The sequence below is a fragment of the Oncorhynchus gorbuscha genome, linkage group LG09, assembly GCF_021184085.1.
Source record: "Oncorhynchus gorbuscha isolate QuinsamMale2020 ecotype Even-year linkage group LG09, OgorEven_v1.0, whole genome shotgun sequence".
Lineage (NCBI taxonomy): Eukaryota > Metazoa > Chordata > Actinopteri > Salmoniformes > Salmonidae > Oncorhynchus > Oncorhynchus gorbuscha.
In genome coordinates, this window is record NC_060181.1 from 29,160,377 (window position 1) to 29,176,751 (window position 16,375).

The 16,375-nt window shown below is 41.8% G+C and overlaps 2 protein-coding genes across 2 annotated transcripts in view; one reads left to right on the forward strand and one right to left on the reverse strand.

Annotated features, from left to right (window-relative positions):
- LOC124043364 (ubiquitin-conjugating enzyme E2 E2-like) overlaps positions 1-474 on the reverse strand; it is a 49,918-nt gene extending 49,444 nt beyond the window's left edge. Inside the window, exon 1 of the mRNA XM_046361912.1 lies at positions 362-474. Coding sequence (XP_046217868.1) covers positions 362-399 — 38 coding nt within the window. The 5' untranslated portion in view covers positions 400-474. The remainder of the gene's footprint in view (positions 1-361) is intronic.
- LOC124043363 (splicing factor 3A subunit 3-like) lies at positions 250-12,580 on the forward strand. The gene is made up of 15 exons (XM_046361911.1): positions 250-685; positions 1,057-1,104; positions 1,254-1,306; positions 1,404-1,509; positions 4,452-4,524; positions 4,610-4,701; positions 4,785-4,867; positions 6,371-6,509; positions 6,607-6,743; positions 9,991-10,098; positions 10,195-10,264; positions 10,463-10,627; positions 10,717-10,827; positions 11,032-11,122; positions 11,820-12,580. The coding sequence occupies exons 1-15, from the start codon at positions 590-592 to the stop codon at positions 11,951-11,953; spliced, it is 1,506 nt and encodes a 501-aa protein (XP_046217867.1). The 5' UTR covers positions 250-589; the 3' UTR covers positions 11,954-12,580.
- Positions 12,581-16,375: the final 3,795 nt, after the last annotated feature.

A 16,375-nucleotide genomic window follows, 5' to 3' on the forward strand; every position in this document is an offset into this window, starting at 1 on the left:
TGTCCTTTTGCTATATTAGGGCATTTTTCCTTCTACTTTTTCTGTATTTGCAAAGTTCAAGACAAGTACACACTACACACATCATCTTCAAATCAGACAAGCTGCAGCACCCCCTGAAAAATCTGAATTAAAAAATTATTCTCACAAAAGTAGTGCGCTGAGCTTTTATTTATTAGCGGACCTTTTATGTTTTAGCGGACCGATATAACGCGAACATATTTTTTAGCACCCCCGTCTGAAAACAAAAAAAATATGCAGCACCCCCACCCCCAAACTACTCCATGCGGCTATGCATACAAGCATATTGAACAACTGGAAATATTATTTTTCACAATGAAAAGGTTTCAAATACATTACTCACAAAAAAAACAGTAGAAAAAAACGGACTATCTCTTCCATACTCAGAAATTCACCGAGCGTGGTGGAACCAAAGTTGTGGGAACGATGTCTCCTCACGCGGTGTATAAACTATGAAACTACTTCCTCTCTATCGCAACATGCGCCATTGAAAATCAACGTAGGCCAAGTTTTATGGCATTCATTGTTCAAGTCCGTCTTATTTTTGTAATTTGTGGTTAAGGAAATAACAATGGAGACGATTTTAGAACAACAACGTCGCTACCATGAGGAGAAGGAAAGGCTGTTGGATGCCAAAACAAAGGAAATGATGCATAAGAAAACCACAGTATGTGTTGCATCAATGATAATGCTATTTAATGCTAATGAAGACGTTAATTGATCCAAAGTCAAAGCAAATCAATGTTAGAGCATTAAACAAATTGATATGAGCTAACGTTATTGATGAGGATAGTAGCTTATGTGTTATTATTTTGTTTATTTGTGGTCAACTAACAATTGTATCAGTTACAATTTAGCTGGCAACAATTGTATTGTCAGCCAGCTAACGTCAGTTGTATTAGCTATTTGGCTAACTTGCTATCAAAATAGCTAAAGCTAGTAGTGCTAACTAGTAAATACAACCCAGTGGGATGGAGTTTGGTGCCGTTTCTGTCTCTGCCAGATAACTAATATGTATGCATGTTTCTTCTCAAACAGTTACGCGAACAAATAAACTCAGACCATCGGACAAGAGCAATGTTGGATGTGAGTATTCTGTGATATTGTAACATCACAAGTTGCACCTGTATTTTCATATTAACTTGTCTTGTGGCTAACATTTAACCTACTTATTTACCTTGCCAAGGACATGAATGATATGACAGTTTTAATGACAAGCTTCGTCGTCCTTTCAGAGATACATGGACGTGAGTTCAACTGTCAGGGAAGCATATGAAGACAAAGATGGGTAAGTGTGTGTGTAATGTTTCAAGCTCTCATGCATGAGTAGCCTTGCTATGTGGAGTAAATCAGAGGTGTAATATTGTTGTGTTCTCTTTCTACAGTATGAGGAAGGATGAACTGAACGCCATCTCAGGACCAAATGAGTTTGCAGAGTTCTACAACAGACTTAAACAGATCAAGGAGTTCCACAGGAAGCATCCTAATGAGGTAATTTTGTCAGCTGCTTCCTGTCTGTCCTAGCTATAAACTGAAGAAGTCATGCCAGAAGTATATCTTCTCTGTTGATAAGGTTCTCAAAACTACAATATGTAGTTCTAGACACAGATCTGCCATTGTTTTGGTAAAGAGCTGAGGGGATGGGGCAGGAGAAATGTAACCACTCTCAAATTCATAGAGAGAGTTTAGACTGACCATCCATGATATCAAGTACAGTTTGAAATATATTTTGAGGCTATTGGGGCATAACATGTACTTTTTGGTAAACCAGTCACAGTAGCAGGTAGATTTAAAAATCTAACAGCCACTTAGATTTTTTACCAGCCAAAATATGTTTTTCCTGCTGCAATTACACCAACAAAACAACAAAAATGTATAAGCATACTTTGTAATGTTTCTAAAACAATAAATGTATTACTAGTAAGAAGTAATTTGGTACACACAAACAGAATACAGGCACTTATCCTCTCCCGCCTGGACTACCGTAACTTGCTGTTGGCCGGGCTCGCCGCTTGTGCCATCAAACCCATGCAATTTATCCAGAATGCTGCAGCCTCCCCCCACCCCACACACACTCCACTGGATTCTGGTCGAAGCTCGCATCCACTACAAAACCATGGTGCTAACCTATGGAACAGCAAGAGGAACTGTCCCTCCTGACATTCAGGCTATGCGCAAACCCTACACCTCAACCCAAGCAGTCCTTTCTGCCACCTCAGGTCTCTTGGCCCTCCCAACCCTACAGGAGGGCATCACCCACTAAGCCAAATCCATGCTCTTCTCTGTCCTGGCAACTCAATGGTGGAACCAGCTTCCCCCTGAAGCTAGGACAGTAAAGTCCTTGCCCATCTTCTGAAAACATCTGAAACCCTACCTCTTCAAACAGTCTTAAATAGTCCCCCTCAACAACTAAAAATTAAATGTGAACCAGCACTTTCACTTGACACCCCTCCCCCTTTCTAGCTCTGACTCTACGGATAGCTGCTTTATTGAGGAAACATGTACTTTCTCTGCCTGTGATATATGGTTGTCCCACCTAGCTATCTTAAGAAGAATGCACTAGCTTTAAATTGCTCTGGATTAGAGTGTCTGATAAATGACTAAATTGTAAACAATGTACGTTGTTTAATTACATTTTTTAAATAAAAAATATCACGAGACATGTTCACCCGCCCATTTTAAGGGCAGGAGGTTACAGTGGTAATGTGACTCGAGTCATGTTTGCATGTGAGATTGGGTGACTTTTACTTTGAGTCGTTTTCTCTTAAGGTATCTTTACTTTTACTCAAGTATGACAATTGGGTACTTTTTCCACCACTGGTAGTAGAAGTGTTGTCTTCTCTTCCCTAGCAGTAGAAAAACCTAGTTTGTGGACTAAACAATGTAAATAGCCAAGAAACACAAGGACAAAGTCTCACTTCAGTAGATGTTGGTTTCAAGTAAATTAAACCAACTTTTATGCCTGTGCGCAGCGCTTCTAAAAAATAGTTTTTTTCACTCAGCTCGTCACTTGAGCACAGCTCCCAGCCAGGCAGTGTTGCAGCGCGGGGTGGAATAGGCTATACAGGGTTATTTGACTGTGTGTTTTAATTTACCAGCTATGAAACGAAATGGAAGAAATATTTTAAACAGCTATTCCTGCATTTATTTTTACTATGAATGTGATCATACTTGGCTATTTTTAGTCAAGTGCAAGTGACATGCTTGCACTGTGGAGCCAATGTGGCGGGTGAAATGGACACCCGCCAATGCCAAAACCTATCCACATTTGGCGGGTGTTAATTTTAGGCCCTGGAGGTTGTAGTCTACAGTGTTTGTTTACAAACAATGGAGTAAAACAAGCTTATATTTTGGCTTCTGGTGGGGTATGACCGTTAATTAAAAAATTATCACAGTGCCATCCGTTTTGTCACTAAAGCACCTTATACCACCCACCACTGCGACCTGTATGCTCTAGTCGGCTGGCCCTCGCTACATATTCGTCGCCAGACCCACTGGCTCCAGGTCATCTACAAGTCCATGCTAGGTAAAGCTCCGCCTTATCTCAGTTCACTGGTCACGATGGCAACACCCATTCGTAGCACGCGCTTCATCCCTAAAGCCAACACCTCATTTGGCCGCCTTTCGTTCCAGTTCTCTGCTGCCTGTGACTGGAACGAATTGCAAAAATTGCTGAAGTTGGAGACTTATCTCCCTCACCAACTTCAAACATCTGCTATCTGAGCAGCTAACCGATCGCTGCAGCTGTACATAATCTATCTGTAAATAGCCCACCCATTTTTACCTACCTCATCCCCATACTGTTTTTATTTATTTACTTTTCTGCTCTTTTGCACACCAATATCTCTACCTGTACATGACCATCTGATCATTTATCACTCCAGTGTTAATCTGCAAAATTGTAATTATTCGCCTACCTCCTCATGCCTTTTGCACACAATGTATATAGACTCCCCTTTTTTTCTACTGTGTTATTGACTTGTTAATTGTTTACTCCATGTGTAACTCTGTGTTGTCTGTTCACACTGCTATGCTTTCTTGGCCAGGTTGCAGTTGCAAATGAGAACTTGTTCTCAACTAGCCTACCTGGTTAAATAAAGGTGAAAAAAATAATAATAATAAACTAAGGGCATGAGGCATTTTTAAGTTATTCTTCAAGAACCAATGGGGTTATGTAATTAATTTATAAGTCCAATAGATACACCATTGCAGATTTCCCCTTTAAATTACTATTATAATTCTATATGTCTATGGATTCTGTATGTAATTCTACAGTTCCACGTGCATGAAAGGAAAAAGGTCCCTGTGTTATTGCATGTTCCACAATAAATGTCTTAAACCAAATCTTGAACAAAAGTTTGGGTCAACCAACCTTCATCCGGGTTTATCATGTCTCCTGCTGTGGCTAAATCTGTATGTTATTGTTGTTTCAGATATGTGTGCCCATGTCCATGGAGTTTGATGAGCTGGTCAAGGCTAGAGAGAACCCAACTGAAGAAACACAGAGTGAGCGTATACACTATGGTGATGGTATCCATGTCGGACTCTCAGTGTAGGTATTAATGTAATGATTTGTGTGGTCTTTCCCCAGACATGGTGGAATTCAGTGATGAGGAGGCCTACGGACGCTACCTGGATCTCCATGACTGCTATCGGAAGTTTGTCAACCTAAAAGGGGCCGAGGTAAGGTGCCCACTCTCCATATCCACCATAATCTTCATAGTCTATTGTAAAACTATACTAAAACCTTCTGGCCTCTGTTTCAGAAACTGGAGTACATCAGCTACCTGTCCTCGTTTGACCAGCTGTTTGATATCTCCAAAGACAGAAAGAACGCTGAATACAAAAAGTAAACATAGCTAACTGTTTTTATCATGCAGATCTTTTCTTTGCGAATGTACTATACTAAACACAACATGCAACAATTTCACTGATTTTACTGAGTTACATTTCATATAAGGAAATCGGTCAATTGAAATAAATTCATTAGGCCTTAATCTATGGATTTCACAGATATATATTTTTTAAAGTAGGGGTGTGGATCAGAAAACCACTCAGTATCTGGTATGACCATCATTTGCCTCATGCAGTGTGACACTTCTCCTTCCCATAGAGTTGATCAGGGTGTTGATTGTGGAATGTTGTCCCACTCCTCTTCAATGGCTGTGCGAAGTTGCTGGATATTTGCAGGAACTAGAACACGCTGTTGTACACGTAAATCCAGAGCATCCCAAACATGCTCAATAAGTGACATGTTGGGTGAGTATGCAGGCCGTGGAAGAACTGGGACTTTTTCAGCTTACAGGAATTATGTACCGATCCTTGCGACATGGGGCCCGTGCATTATCATGCTGAAACATGAGGTGATGGTGGCAGATGAATGGCACAACAATGGGCCTCTGGATCTTACCATGGTATCTCTGTGTATTTAAATTGCCATTGATAAAATGGAATTGTGTTTGTTGTCCGTAGCTTATGCCTGTCCATACCATAACCCCACCACCATGGGGCACTCAGTTCACAACGTTGATATCAGCAAAACGCTTGCCCACACGACGCAATACAAGCTATCTGCCCAGTACAGTTGAAACCAGGATTTATCAATGAAGAACACTTCTCCAACGTGCCAGTGGCCATTGAAGGTGAGCGTTTGCCTACTGAAGTCTGTTACGACGCTGAACTGCAGTCATGTGAAGACCCTGGTGAGGATGACGAGGACACAGATGAGCTTCCCTGACAGTTTGTGCAGAAATTCTTCAGGTGTACAAACTTGGTTTCATCAGCTGTTCAGGTGTTTTGTCTCAGACCATCCCATAGGTGAATATGTGGAGATCCTGGGCTGGCATGGCCGGTTGGGTTAAATGACAGTAGAGGTGGCTTATGGTCGAGAAATTAACATTTAATTGTCTGGCAACAGTTCTGGTGGTCATTCCTGCAGTCAGCATGCCAATTGCACGTTCCTTCAACTTGAGACATCTGTGGCGTTGTGTGACACAACTGCACGTTTTTAGTGGCCTTTTATTGTCCCAGCACAAGACGCACCTGTGTAATAATCATGCTGTTTAATCAGCTTCATGATATGTCACACTTATCAGGTGGATGGATTATCTTGGCAAAGGTAAAATGCTCACGAACAAAGATGTAATCAAATTTGTGCACAACTTGAGTGAAATATGCTTCTTGTGCATCTGGAACATTTCTGGGATCTGTTATTTCAGCTCATGGAACCAACACTTGACGTTGTATTCATATTTTTGTTCAGTATAAATGTTATTCCTATATAATTGTAGTACCTTTTGAATTTCTTTGGTTTTCCATCAGGTTGTGTGACACCTGTGTTATGTTATAACAGGTACTTAGAGATGCTACTGGAGTACCTTCAGGACTATACAGAGAGAGTCAAACCTCTGCTTGACCAGAATGATCTCTACGGCAAGATCCTGGGAGAGTTTGAGAAGAAGTGGGAGATGGGGACCTTCCCTGGCTGGCCAGTGAGTGTCCAAGATGGGGAGGACGTCTACTATAGCTACAGTAGTGTGATGGTCTAGATGGGTGTTTTATTTTTTTATTTTTTTTATGATCTTATAGAAAGAGACGAGCAGTGCTCTGACCCATGCAGGAGCCCACCTGGACCTTTCTGCTTTCTCCTCTTGGGAGGAGTTGGCTTCCCTGGGTCTGGACAGGTTGAAGTCTGCCCTTATGGCCCTGGGCCTGAAATGTGGAGGGTAAGCAATTAACATGCTCTTCTGTGGCTGGGAGGTCGTCTATGGACATGCAAGCAATCTGGAATATAGTAATAACAGTATTGTAATTGCAATGTTATAACAGTAACTGGAATAATGTAATATCAAATTCCATCTGTGTATGAGTATATGTAGACGGTGTAATGATTAGGGCTGTTGAGACCGTATTACCGCCACACTGCTGGTCACGAAGGCAGTCAAAGTGCATGCTTTAAAAAATAAATTAAAGGGTTTTATTTGACCTTTTATTTAACTAGGCAAGTCGGTTAAGAACAAATTCTTATTTTCAATGACGGCCTAGGAACACTGGGTTAACCTCTCTAGGGTACGTGGGACGGTAGCGTCCCACCTCGTGAACAGCCAGTGAAACTGCAGGGCGCCAAATTCAAAACAACAGAAATCCCGTAATTAAAATTCGTCAAACATGCATGTATTTTACACCATTTTTAAAGATACCCTTGTTGTAAATCCAGCCACAGTGTTGATTTCAAAAAGGCTTTACGACGAAAGCAAACCAAACGATTTAGGTCAGAGCCAAGTCACAGAAAAACCCAGCCATTTTTCCAGCCAAAGAGAGAGGAGTCACAAAAAGCAGAAATATAGAGAAAATGAATCACTAACCTTTGATCTTCATCAGATGACACTCATAACTCATATGTTACACACGTGCATATTTATATCCAAAAATCAGAGTTTACATTGGCGCGTTACGTTCAGTAATGTTTTGCTTCCAAAACATCCATAGATTTTGCACATGAATTTACAGAAATACTCATAATAAACATTGATAAAAGATACATTGATAAAAGAAGTGTTATTCACAGAATTAAAGATACTTCTCCTTAATGCAACTGCTGTGTCAGATTTCAAAAGAACTTTACAGAAAAAGCACACCATGCTATAATCTGAGTACAGCGCTCAGAGACCAAAACAACCCAAACCGATATCCGCCATGTTGTGTAGTCAACAGAAGTCAGAAATAGCATTATAAGTATTCCCTTTTGATCTTCATCAGAATGCACTACCCAGAATCCCAGTTCCACAGTAAATATTTTATTTGTTCGATAATGTCCATTTATGTCCAAATACCTCATTGTTGTTTGCGCATTCAGTACACAATCCAAACTCACGACGTGCAATCACTAGGAGCAGATGAGAAGTTCCGCTACAGTTCGTAGAAACATGTCAAACGAAGTATAGAATCAATCTTTAGGATATTTTAAACATAAATCTTCAATAATGTTCCAACCGGAGATTACCTTTGTCTTCAGAATTGCAATGGAACAGAGCTCGCGGGCTCTGCAGACCTCTGACTCATTCCACTCTCATTCGCCCCCACTTCACAGTAGAAGCATCAAACAAGGTTCTAAAGACTGGTGACATCTAGTGGTAGCCTTAGGAAGTGCAATATGACCCCATAGACACTGTGTATTCGATAGGCCAAGAGTTGAATAACTACAAACCTCAATTTCCCACTTCCTGGTTGGATTTCTTTCTTGGGTTTTTGCCTGTCATATGAGTTCTGTTATACTCAGACATCATTCAAACCGTTTTAGAAACTTCAGAGTGTTTTCTATCTAAATCTACTAATTATATGCATATTCTAGCTTTTATGGCTAAGTAGCAGGCAGTTTCATTTGGGCATGATTTTCATCCAAAATTCCCAATATTGCTCCCTACCCTAGAGAAGTTAACTGTCTTGTTGAGGGGCAGAACGACAGATTTTTACCTTGTCAGCTCAGGGATTCGATCTTGCTACCTTTCGGTGACTAGTCCAACACTCTAATAAATAGTTTAACATTTTAAGCTAAATTGTTCTGATCTGTTACGTCAGCCACATTTGCGTAAAAAAAAAAGTTTGTTAGTGGTTGTATTAATTTGATCTCTCACATCCCACAACTGTCCGACTATGTTTGGAATATTTATTTCTCGCACCGAATAGGTTAACTTTTGTACTATAGGGGATAGTAGATTGACATAAACTAGTGCTTTTGCTGTTTGTTAGGGAAAGGGGGATACCTAGTCAGTTGTACAACTGTAATGGGTCTTCTGCATTTAACCCAATCCCTCTGAATCAGAGAGGTGTACGGGGCTGCCTTAATCGACATCCACGTCTTTGACGCCCGGGGAACAGTGGGTTAACCTTCTTGCTCAGAGTCAGAACGACAGATTTTTACCTTGGATTAGATCCAGCAACCTTTCTGTTACTGGCACAACGCTTTAACCACTAGGCTGCCATCAGGCCTACTCATCTTGTTGGCTCAGGAATAGTAAATGTGGACATTTCTTCTAATATCTTCAACTTGCACCTCGGAATTGCGTCCCCGTCTTCACTTGTAGCCTGTGAGAAAGACCAGAACACGTGAGTGAGAGGTGCTTCGGAGCAGGCAACACTAGGCAGGTAATATTTTAGAGTGCATTATGGCCACGCAAAGGGGATGCTGCCGGGAAATTCGACGCATTATCAAGTGCTTCTCAAATTGTGAATAAGACTGACTGTGTGTACAGCCTGTGCAAAAAAACAAAGCAGAGCTCATGCCTTTTCAAGTGAATTTTTTTTCATTATGCAGCCTTCCAATTTATTACAAATCAAAACATATAGCCCAGCGTTTGTAGAACAATTAAAGTTCTATTCATAACTTTAAATTGAGCATATAGGAGTACCTATTTTTGTTAACCGCTCAACACAGAATAGCCGCATGTGCGCACCCTCAAAACGTTTAGAGAGAATTTTATTCAGCTTTGTTAAATTGTATTCTTCATACTATAAAATGCCACGGAATTCTAAGCAAATCTTGTCTGCTAAAGGAACTAGTGTAGCCCACAGCCATTTGGCATAGCCAGATCAGGACCGAACATAAGGACAACTCAGGGTATGCTGCTATTTTCTTCTGAAATAGACTGCTTTTGCTTCATTATGTTTCTTTAGACCGATCTAAAATAAATTGATTTATTGTGAAGGTATAGGCTATATTACATGGATTTATTACACTTTTAAAATGTAGATGTTCCAAAGGTCCGCATCAGTGGCTTGTAGGCTGTGTGTGGAAGCCAGAAGATGCTGAATGTGTTTGTTAATTAACGGTCAATTACTGTGAGACAGACAGTTATTTGATTGACGATCACTGGCTGATGAAATTTCGTGACCGCCACAGCCCTAGTAATGACGAATTTAATATCGGATTGTGTGTGTCAGACAAAAGGTTGCTGAATGTGTGTGACCCCACAGAACCCTGGAGGAGAGAGCCCAGAGGCTGTTTAGCACCAAAGGCAAATCTCTGGAATCTCTGGATCCCTCCCTATTCGCCAAGAACCCCAAGTCCAAAGGACCCAAGAAGTATGTGATCGTCAGTTAAACATTTGCATGGTTGTGTTTTTCTGCACCTGGTGTCATGATGTAGCCCTGTTATTGACCAATCTAATCTCTCTGCAGAGACACGGAGCGTAACAAAGAAATCGCCTTCCTGGAGTCTCAGATTTATGAGTATGTGGAAATCCTGGGGGTATGTAAAAGCTGCCAAGGATGATGACTCATATATTTTCACAATCGTATTTAATCAATGTCAGTAGTTGTGAGGACGACTTTTGAAATGGGCTTTTATAAAATGGTTAGTTCCGGCCATTCTATAGGTGTGTGTTACTCCCGATAATCCACACAAACGCCTGTTTACAGTTCCATCTGCTTGTCTATGGCACTGTAGGAGCAAAGGCAGCTGACCCATGAGAACGTCCAGAGGAAGCAGGCCCGGACAGGAGAGGAGAGAGAGGATGAAGAAGAGGAGCAGCTCAGTGAGAGTGAGAGTGAAGATGAGGACAACGAGATCATCTACAACCCCAAGAACCTGCCTCTCGGCTGGGATGGAAAGGTCAGGACCTCCTTCCATACATCAGACCTGTGTACTAGCTGTGAAAAGCGGTTGCATGCCACCACGCTAACCTTGTTTATCCGTTCTAGCCCATTCCATACTGGCTGTATAAACTCCATGGGCTGAACATCAACTATAACTGTGAGATCTGTGGAAACTACACATACAGGGGACCCAAGGCCTTCCAGAGGCACTTTGCAGTATGTTCAAATTTATCATAATTATTAGTTTATGTCATTACAATATCATACTGGGTTATTACATTGTTATATCAATGCCCTCCTTTCTTTTTTTTAATGTGCATAATGAGTGAAACTAAAGAGGATTTGATTTTAGAAAGTGTACTAATTCTGTTCTCCGCTAATATTGTTGCTAGCTAATATGTTGTCTTGCCCACCCCCCAGGAGTGGCGTCACGCCCATGGCATGCGCTGCCTGGGAATCCCCAACACTGCTCACTTTGCCAATGTCACCCAGATCGAGGACGCTGTCTCTCGTAAGTAGTTCTGTTAAAGCCCAGATATAGGCTGAGGCAGATGACAAGTGAAAATAATGAGTATTGTTATTTGGCTTGAATAGAATCATGTTAGAGAAAAAAAAGTGTTACCAGACCAATAAATATTGGTCAGTGTAGTTGTGCATCCAGATTGCCCTTGCAAAAAAGTTTCTGACCGCAAAGGTCTTTACTGGTTAAATAAAGAATGAAAAATGACTGGTCACGGCCTCCCGAGTGGCGCAGTCGTCTGAGGCACTGCAGTGCTTGAGGCATCACTAAAGACCCGGGTTTGTCACGGCCGGCTGTGTCCGGGAGGCGGCACACAATTGGCCCAGCGTCGTCTGGGTTAGGGGAGGGTTTGGCCGGATGGGATTTCCTAGTCCAATTGCGCACTTGTAACTTCTTGTGGCCATCCTGGCACCTGCAAGCTGGCTTCCGGGTTGAGCTGGCTTCCGGGTTGAGCTGGCTTCCGGGTTGAGCTGGCTTCCGGGTTGAGCTGGCTTCCGGGTTAGGCGAGCAGTGTCAAGAAGCAGTGTCGCTTCGCCTATCCCGAGTCTGTACGGGAATTGCAGAGATGGGATAAGACCAACTACCAATTAGATATCATGAAAACGGGGGGTAAAAATAACAAGACTGGTCTTCCAGTCCATTTACTGGATCATGTGGATGATAATACTAATATGTATTTTTAACCCAGTGTGGTCAAAGCTGAAGTCCCAGAAGTCATCAGAGCGTTGGCAACCAGATACAGAGGAGGAGTACGAGGACTCCAGTGGAAACGTGGTCAACAAGAAGACCTACGAGGATCTGAAGAGACAGGGTCTGCTGTAGAGCGTTGAGACACGCAACGTGATGCCCACAGAAAAATTTCTTTATTTGACCACCTAATCTGTTGTACCTTTAACTGTAACTTGTAATGTTTTTTAGTAATTCCTCCCTTTGACAACCTTTTTGAAATGAAACAGCAATTGATTCTAATAATAAATTTGAGTACCATTTGTCAGCATTGTTGTTTGAGTTGTTAGTTCTAGTAGAAAGCAATTGTAATGTCTTATCAAGTTGCTACGGGTGAGGGTATTCAACTCCTTAAGAGGTCCAGAGCTTGCTGGTTTTCTGTTCAACTTGATATTTAATTGCACCCACCTGGTGTCCCAGGGGAACAATAAAAAAATGCTTTGAAGTTCAGAGTTAAGTTTGAGGGGCTGACGACTGCCTCTTCCCTTGTGATCAAACATTTTTGGGATAAATGTACCTCTTCTACATCCAACGGTGCTTTGACAGGACCCATGGTTTGTAAGAATCCTCGCCTTGTCACATGGACAGTCTCTTTTTAAGGGAGTGTAGTAGTGGAAGAGAGAGGGGAGTCTACCTATATCTTTACACTTGCTCATTGATTCCTCTGTTTGCCTGGTATGGAAAATGTAATTTCTCATACATTTATTAAAATATTTAAGGCTTGCTCAGCTGTCTTTTTGGCATTAAATAAGACTTGTACTATGTTTGAGTGAGTTAATTAGTCAATATTCTTGTAACATGCCTTGCAGTGGCATGCAAATTGTCTTACAGGATCAGTTTGACAATGTAAGAGTACAGTTGAGGGAAGAAAGATGCCTGAATATTACTAAAAGAGTTGATCTGATGATGAATTTGCTCTGTTTAATTGTAATATACACCATCTGACAGTCAAATAGTAATACTGTATAGAAACATGTATTAAGCAGAGATATGGACATAGTATTTCATTGTTTACCAATCTAGTTGGGCACTAATTCACAACCACATTATCAGTCTCCAGGCTGCACCCATTAAATGCTACCTCTCGTTTAAAGAGAACTAGGAGCTAAGCCTTTCCTTGGCTGATGGGTTGAGATGGCAGTTCTGGCTCTTGATCTCGGCTGTGTCCTGAGGGCATCCTAAAACAACTACAGTGTGTTCTACAAGTGCTCCTGGACGAGATGTGTTTGTGTTTATCTCTCATTGAGGAATTCTGAGCTCACCAAAATAATGCCCATGCCATCACATGACAGAATCTGAAACCTTCATTAATTAACACCTTTGCTAGCATGAGTGAAAACAATTGCTTTCACTGATTAGATCTTCCTGTCTGGGCCCCACCTTGGGTTGTGCCGTGGCGGAGATTTTGTGGGCTATACTCGGCCTTGTCTCAGGATGGTAAGTTGGTGGTTGAAGATATTCCTCTAGTGGTGTGGGGGCTGTGCTTTGTCAAAGTGGGTGGGGTTATATCCTGCCTGTTTGGCCCTGTCTGGGGGTATCATCAGATGGGGCCAGAGTCTCCTGACCCCACCTGTCTCAGCCTCCAGTATTTATGCTGCAGTCGTTTGTGTCGGGGGGCTAGGGTCATATCTGGAGTACTTCTGTCTTATTCGGTGTCCTGTGTGAATTGAAGTTTGCTCTCATTCTCTTTCTCTCGGAGGACCTGAGCCCTAGGACCATTCCTCAGGACTACCTGGCATGACTCCTTGCTGTCCCCAGTCCATCTGGCCGTGCTGCTGCTCCAGTTTCAAATGTTCTGCCTGCTGCTTTGGAACCTTGACCTGTTCACCGGACGTGCTACCTGTCCCAGACCTGCTGTTTTCAACTCTCTCGAGACAGCAGGAGCGGCAGAGATACTCTAAATGATAGGTTATGAAAAGCCAACTGACATTTACTCCTGAGGTGCTGACTTGTTGCACCGTTGACAACTACTGTGATTATTATTATTTGACCATGCTGGTCATTTAAGAACATTTGAACATCTTAGCCATGTTCTGTTCTAATCTCAACCCGGCAGCCAGAAGAGGACTGGCCACCCCTCAGAGCCTGGTTCCTCTCTAGGTTTCTTCTAAGGTTCCTGCCTTTCCAGGGAGTTTTTCCTAGCCACTGTGCTACTACATCTGCATTGTTTGGGGTTTTAAACTGGGTTTCTATATAAGCACTTTGACATCGGCTGATGTAAAAAGGGCTTTATAAATATATTTGATTACAGATGTCTTCGCTACATCTCAGAGTGAGAGTAGCTTGATTTACCACGACATTACAGATGTCCTACCAACATCTCAGAACAATGGAAACCGTAATGAAGGTGTCAGTAACAAAGAATTCCCCAAAGTCAAGACTGACAAAGACTCTAAGGCCCATCACAAAAACAACCTCCCTATCTGTCTATTCAGGGATATGATGCAGATGATGTCTTCCCCACAACAGAGAAGGGGAACAGTTACTCTGACGTCAACATCCTGGCACAGGCCGACAGACATGACCCCAATGACTTTAAAACCACTGTTTCTGAACCAAACTGAGTACTAAACTAACTTCATGCTCTTAGGCAAAGATAAAGGTGAATCAATTTACACACATTTGTAAAAAAATAAATAAAAAAAACATGGGGCCGAATGTTCACTGTTTGCATATTGCTGATCCTTGTGTCTTTTTTTCTTCATCAGTTATTAGTGTTTATAATACACAGTCTACTACAGCTGCTGCACGATCCACCATATCTAACATGGGAAGCATGACTGTAAATGCTGCTTTGACAGGAATAAGGTACAAGAACAATTGTGTTCTGTATTTTACAGAGTGTTCAAGCTGCATAGCGCTCTCTAAGATCCTTTGAATTACTTTGCAGGTGAGGTATTGTAAAACATTTAGCTGCATTTGCATAAAATGCCACATGCATAAGAAGTCCGTGGAGGATGTGTTTGAGGAGGGCATGGACTTCTGTGAGATGTGGAGAGACCCATTCCTATTATCACTTTCAAAACAAATTTGTCTTTAACATGCAATGTCAATATACTTGTTTATCACCATGTCAGTAGTCTGAAACTAAACTGTTAATGGATGAAGTATTGTTGATGATTAGTCTGCTGCTGATGATCACTGTTATTGATGGGGATAATGATGATGATTCAACTACTGCTGTTATTGATGATGATTCTACTGCTGCTGCTTGTTAACACAACTGATACACCATCCCACAGCTCAAGAAATCCTCAAGCCAGGTCACCTGGAATATATACAGTGCTTTCGGAAAGTTTTCATATCCCTTGACTTTTCCCTCATTTTGTTACATTACAGTCTTGTTCTGAAATGGATTAAATAGAACATTTTCCTCAGCAATCTACACACAATGGTGGTGTGGCATGCTGGATGCTTCAGAGACTGCAGACAGAGTACTAAGTGCTCTCCCTTTAACTCGTACCAATGCCACCAGGAGTGCTGTGAGGCCTGGTCTATCTCCTGTCTCAGACTTGACGGTTCTCTAAACATGCCTGTCAACTCTGCCTGCTTTGGCCTGGAGAGTCTCTCCCTACTGGCCCTGAGTGTAACTCGACTGGGCAGTCTACTGTTAATCTACTACCCTTCCTGTGACAGTATAATCACTGTCCAATATGCATATTTCAGGTTTGTCACATCCACTGCTTGATTGTCACTAGTTCTTTCATGTTTTCTTGACCTGTGAATATTAGGTATTGTGAAAATAAAACATGTTTTTCCTTTATGGGGGGGGGGGGGGGCATGGGTTTGAGTGGGCTGTTCAGTTGTGGGGGTTACTACCAGGGGATAGGTAGGCCTAAAACTAACTATCTATGGACCAACTACTGTTCACAATTATTTCTACTCAGAGAATTAAACTCATACCTCAACTATGTTGATCCTTATATTTCTACGTATTTCATCAGGATTATATCACTGTCAGGTTTACAAAAATAGGTGTTTCAGAAGGTGTGCAGTGTAGCTTTGGCTAAACCTTTAAAAACCTGTAAGAGTAGTGGTCAGAAATAATTCATATTCACAAGATGGCGCTGTAGCACACTTCTATCCCAGAGCTATGGCTGTACATGTAACTGCCAGAATAATAGAAACACTTGAGTAAATGAGGGATACAAAGTATATTGAAACCAGGTGTTTCCACACCGTTGTGGTTCGTGAGTTAATTAAGCAATTCACATCCCATCATGCTTAGGGTCATGTATATATTGCTGGGCAAGGCAATTATTTTGGCTACCATGGCTATGCCACCGGGTATAGGGTGACAATGCACCCATCCACGGGGCACAAGTGGTCACTGAATGGTTTCATGAGCATAAAAACGAAGTAAACCATTTGCCATGGCCATCTCAGTCACCAGATCTCAACCCAATTGAACATTTACGGGAGATTATGGAGCGTTGCCTGAGACAGGGGTTTCCATTAACAAAACATCAAGTTATGGATTTGCTCGTGGAAGAATGGTGCCGCATCCGTCCAATAGAG

What these genes read in the sequence shown, in the direction of transcription:
- LOC124043363 (XM_046361911.1), top strand. Translation starts at nt 590, where the DNA reads ATGGAGACGATTTTAGAACAACAACGTCGCTACCATGAGGAGAAGGAA. An exon ending in GGACCTTCCCTGGCTGGCCA is followed by an intron (nt 6,510 to 6,606) that starts GTGAGTGTCCAA and finishes ATGATCTTATAG; the next exon opens with AAAGAGACGAGCAGTGCTCT. An exon ending in AGTATGTGGAAATCCTGGGG is followed by an intron (nt 10,265 to 10,462) that starts GTATGTAAAAGC and finishes ATGGCACTGTAG; the next exon opens with GAGCAAAGGCAGCTGACCCA.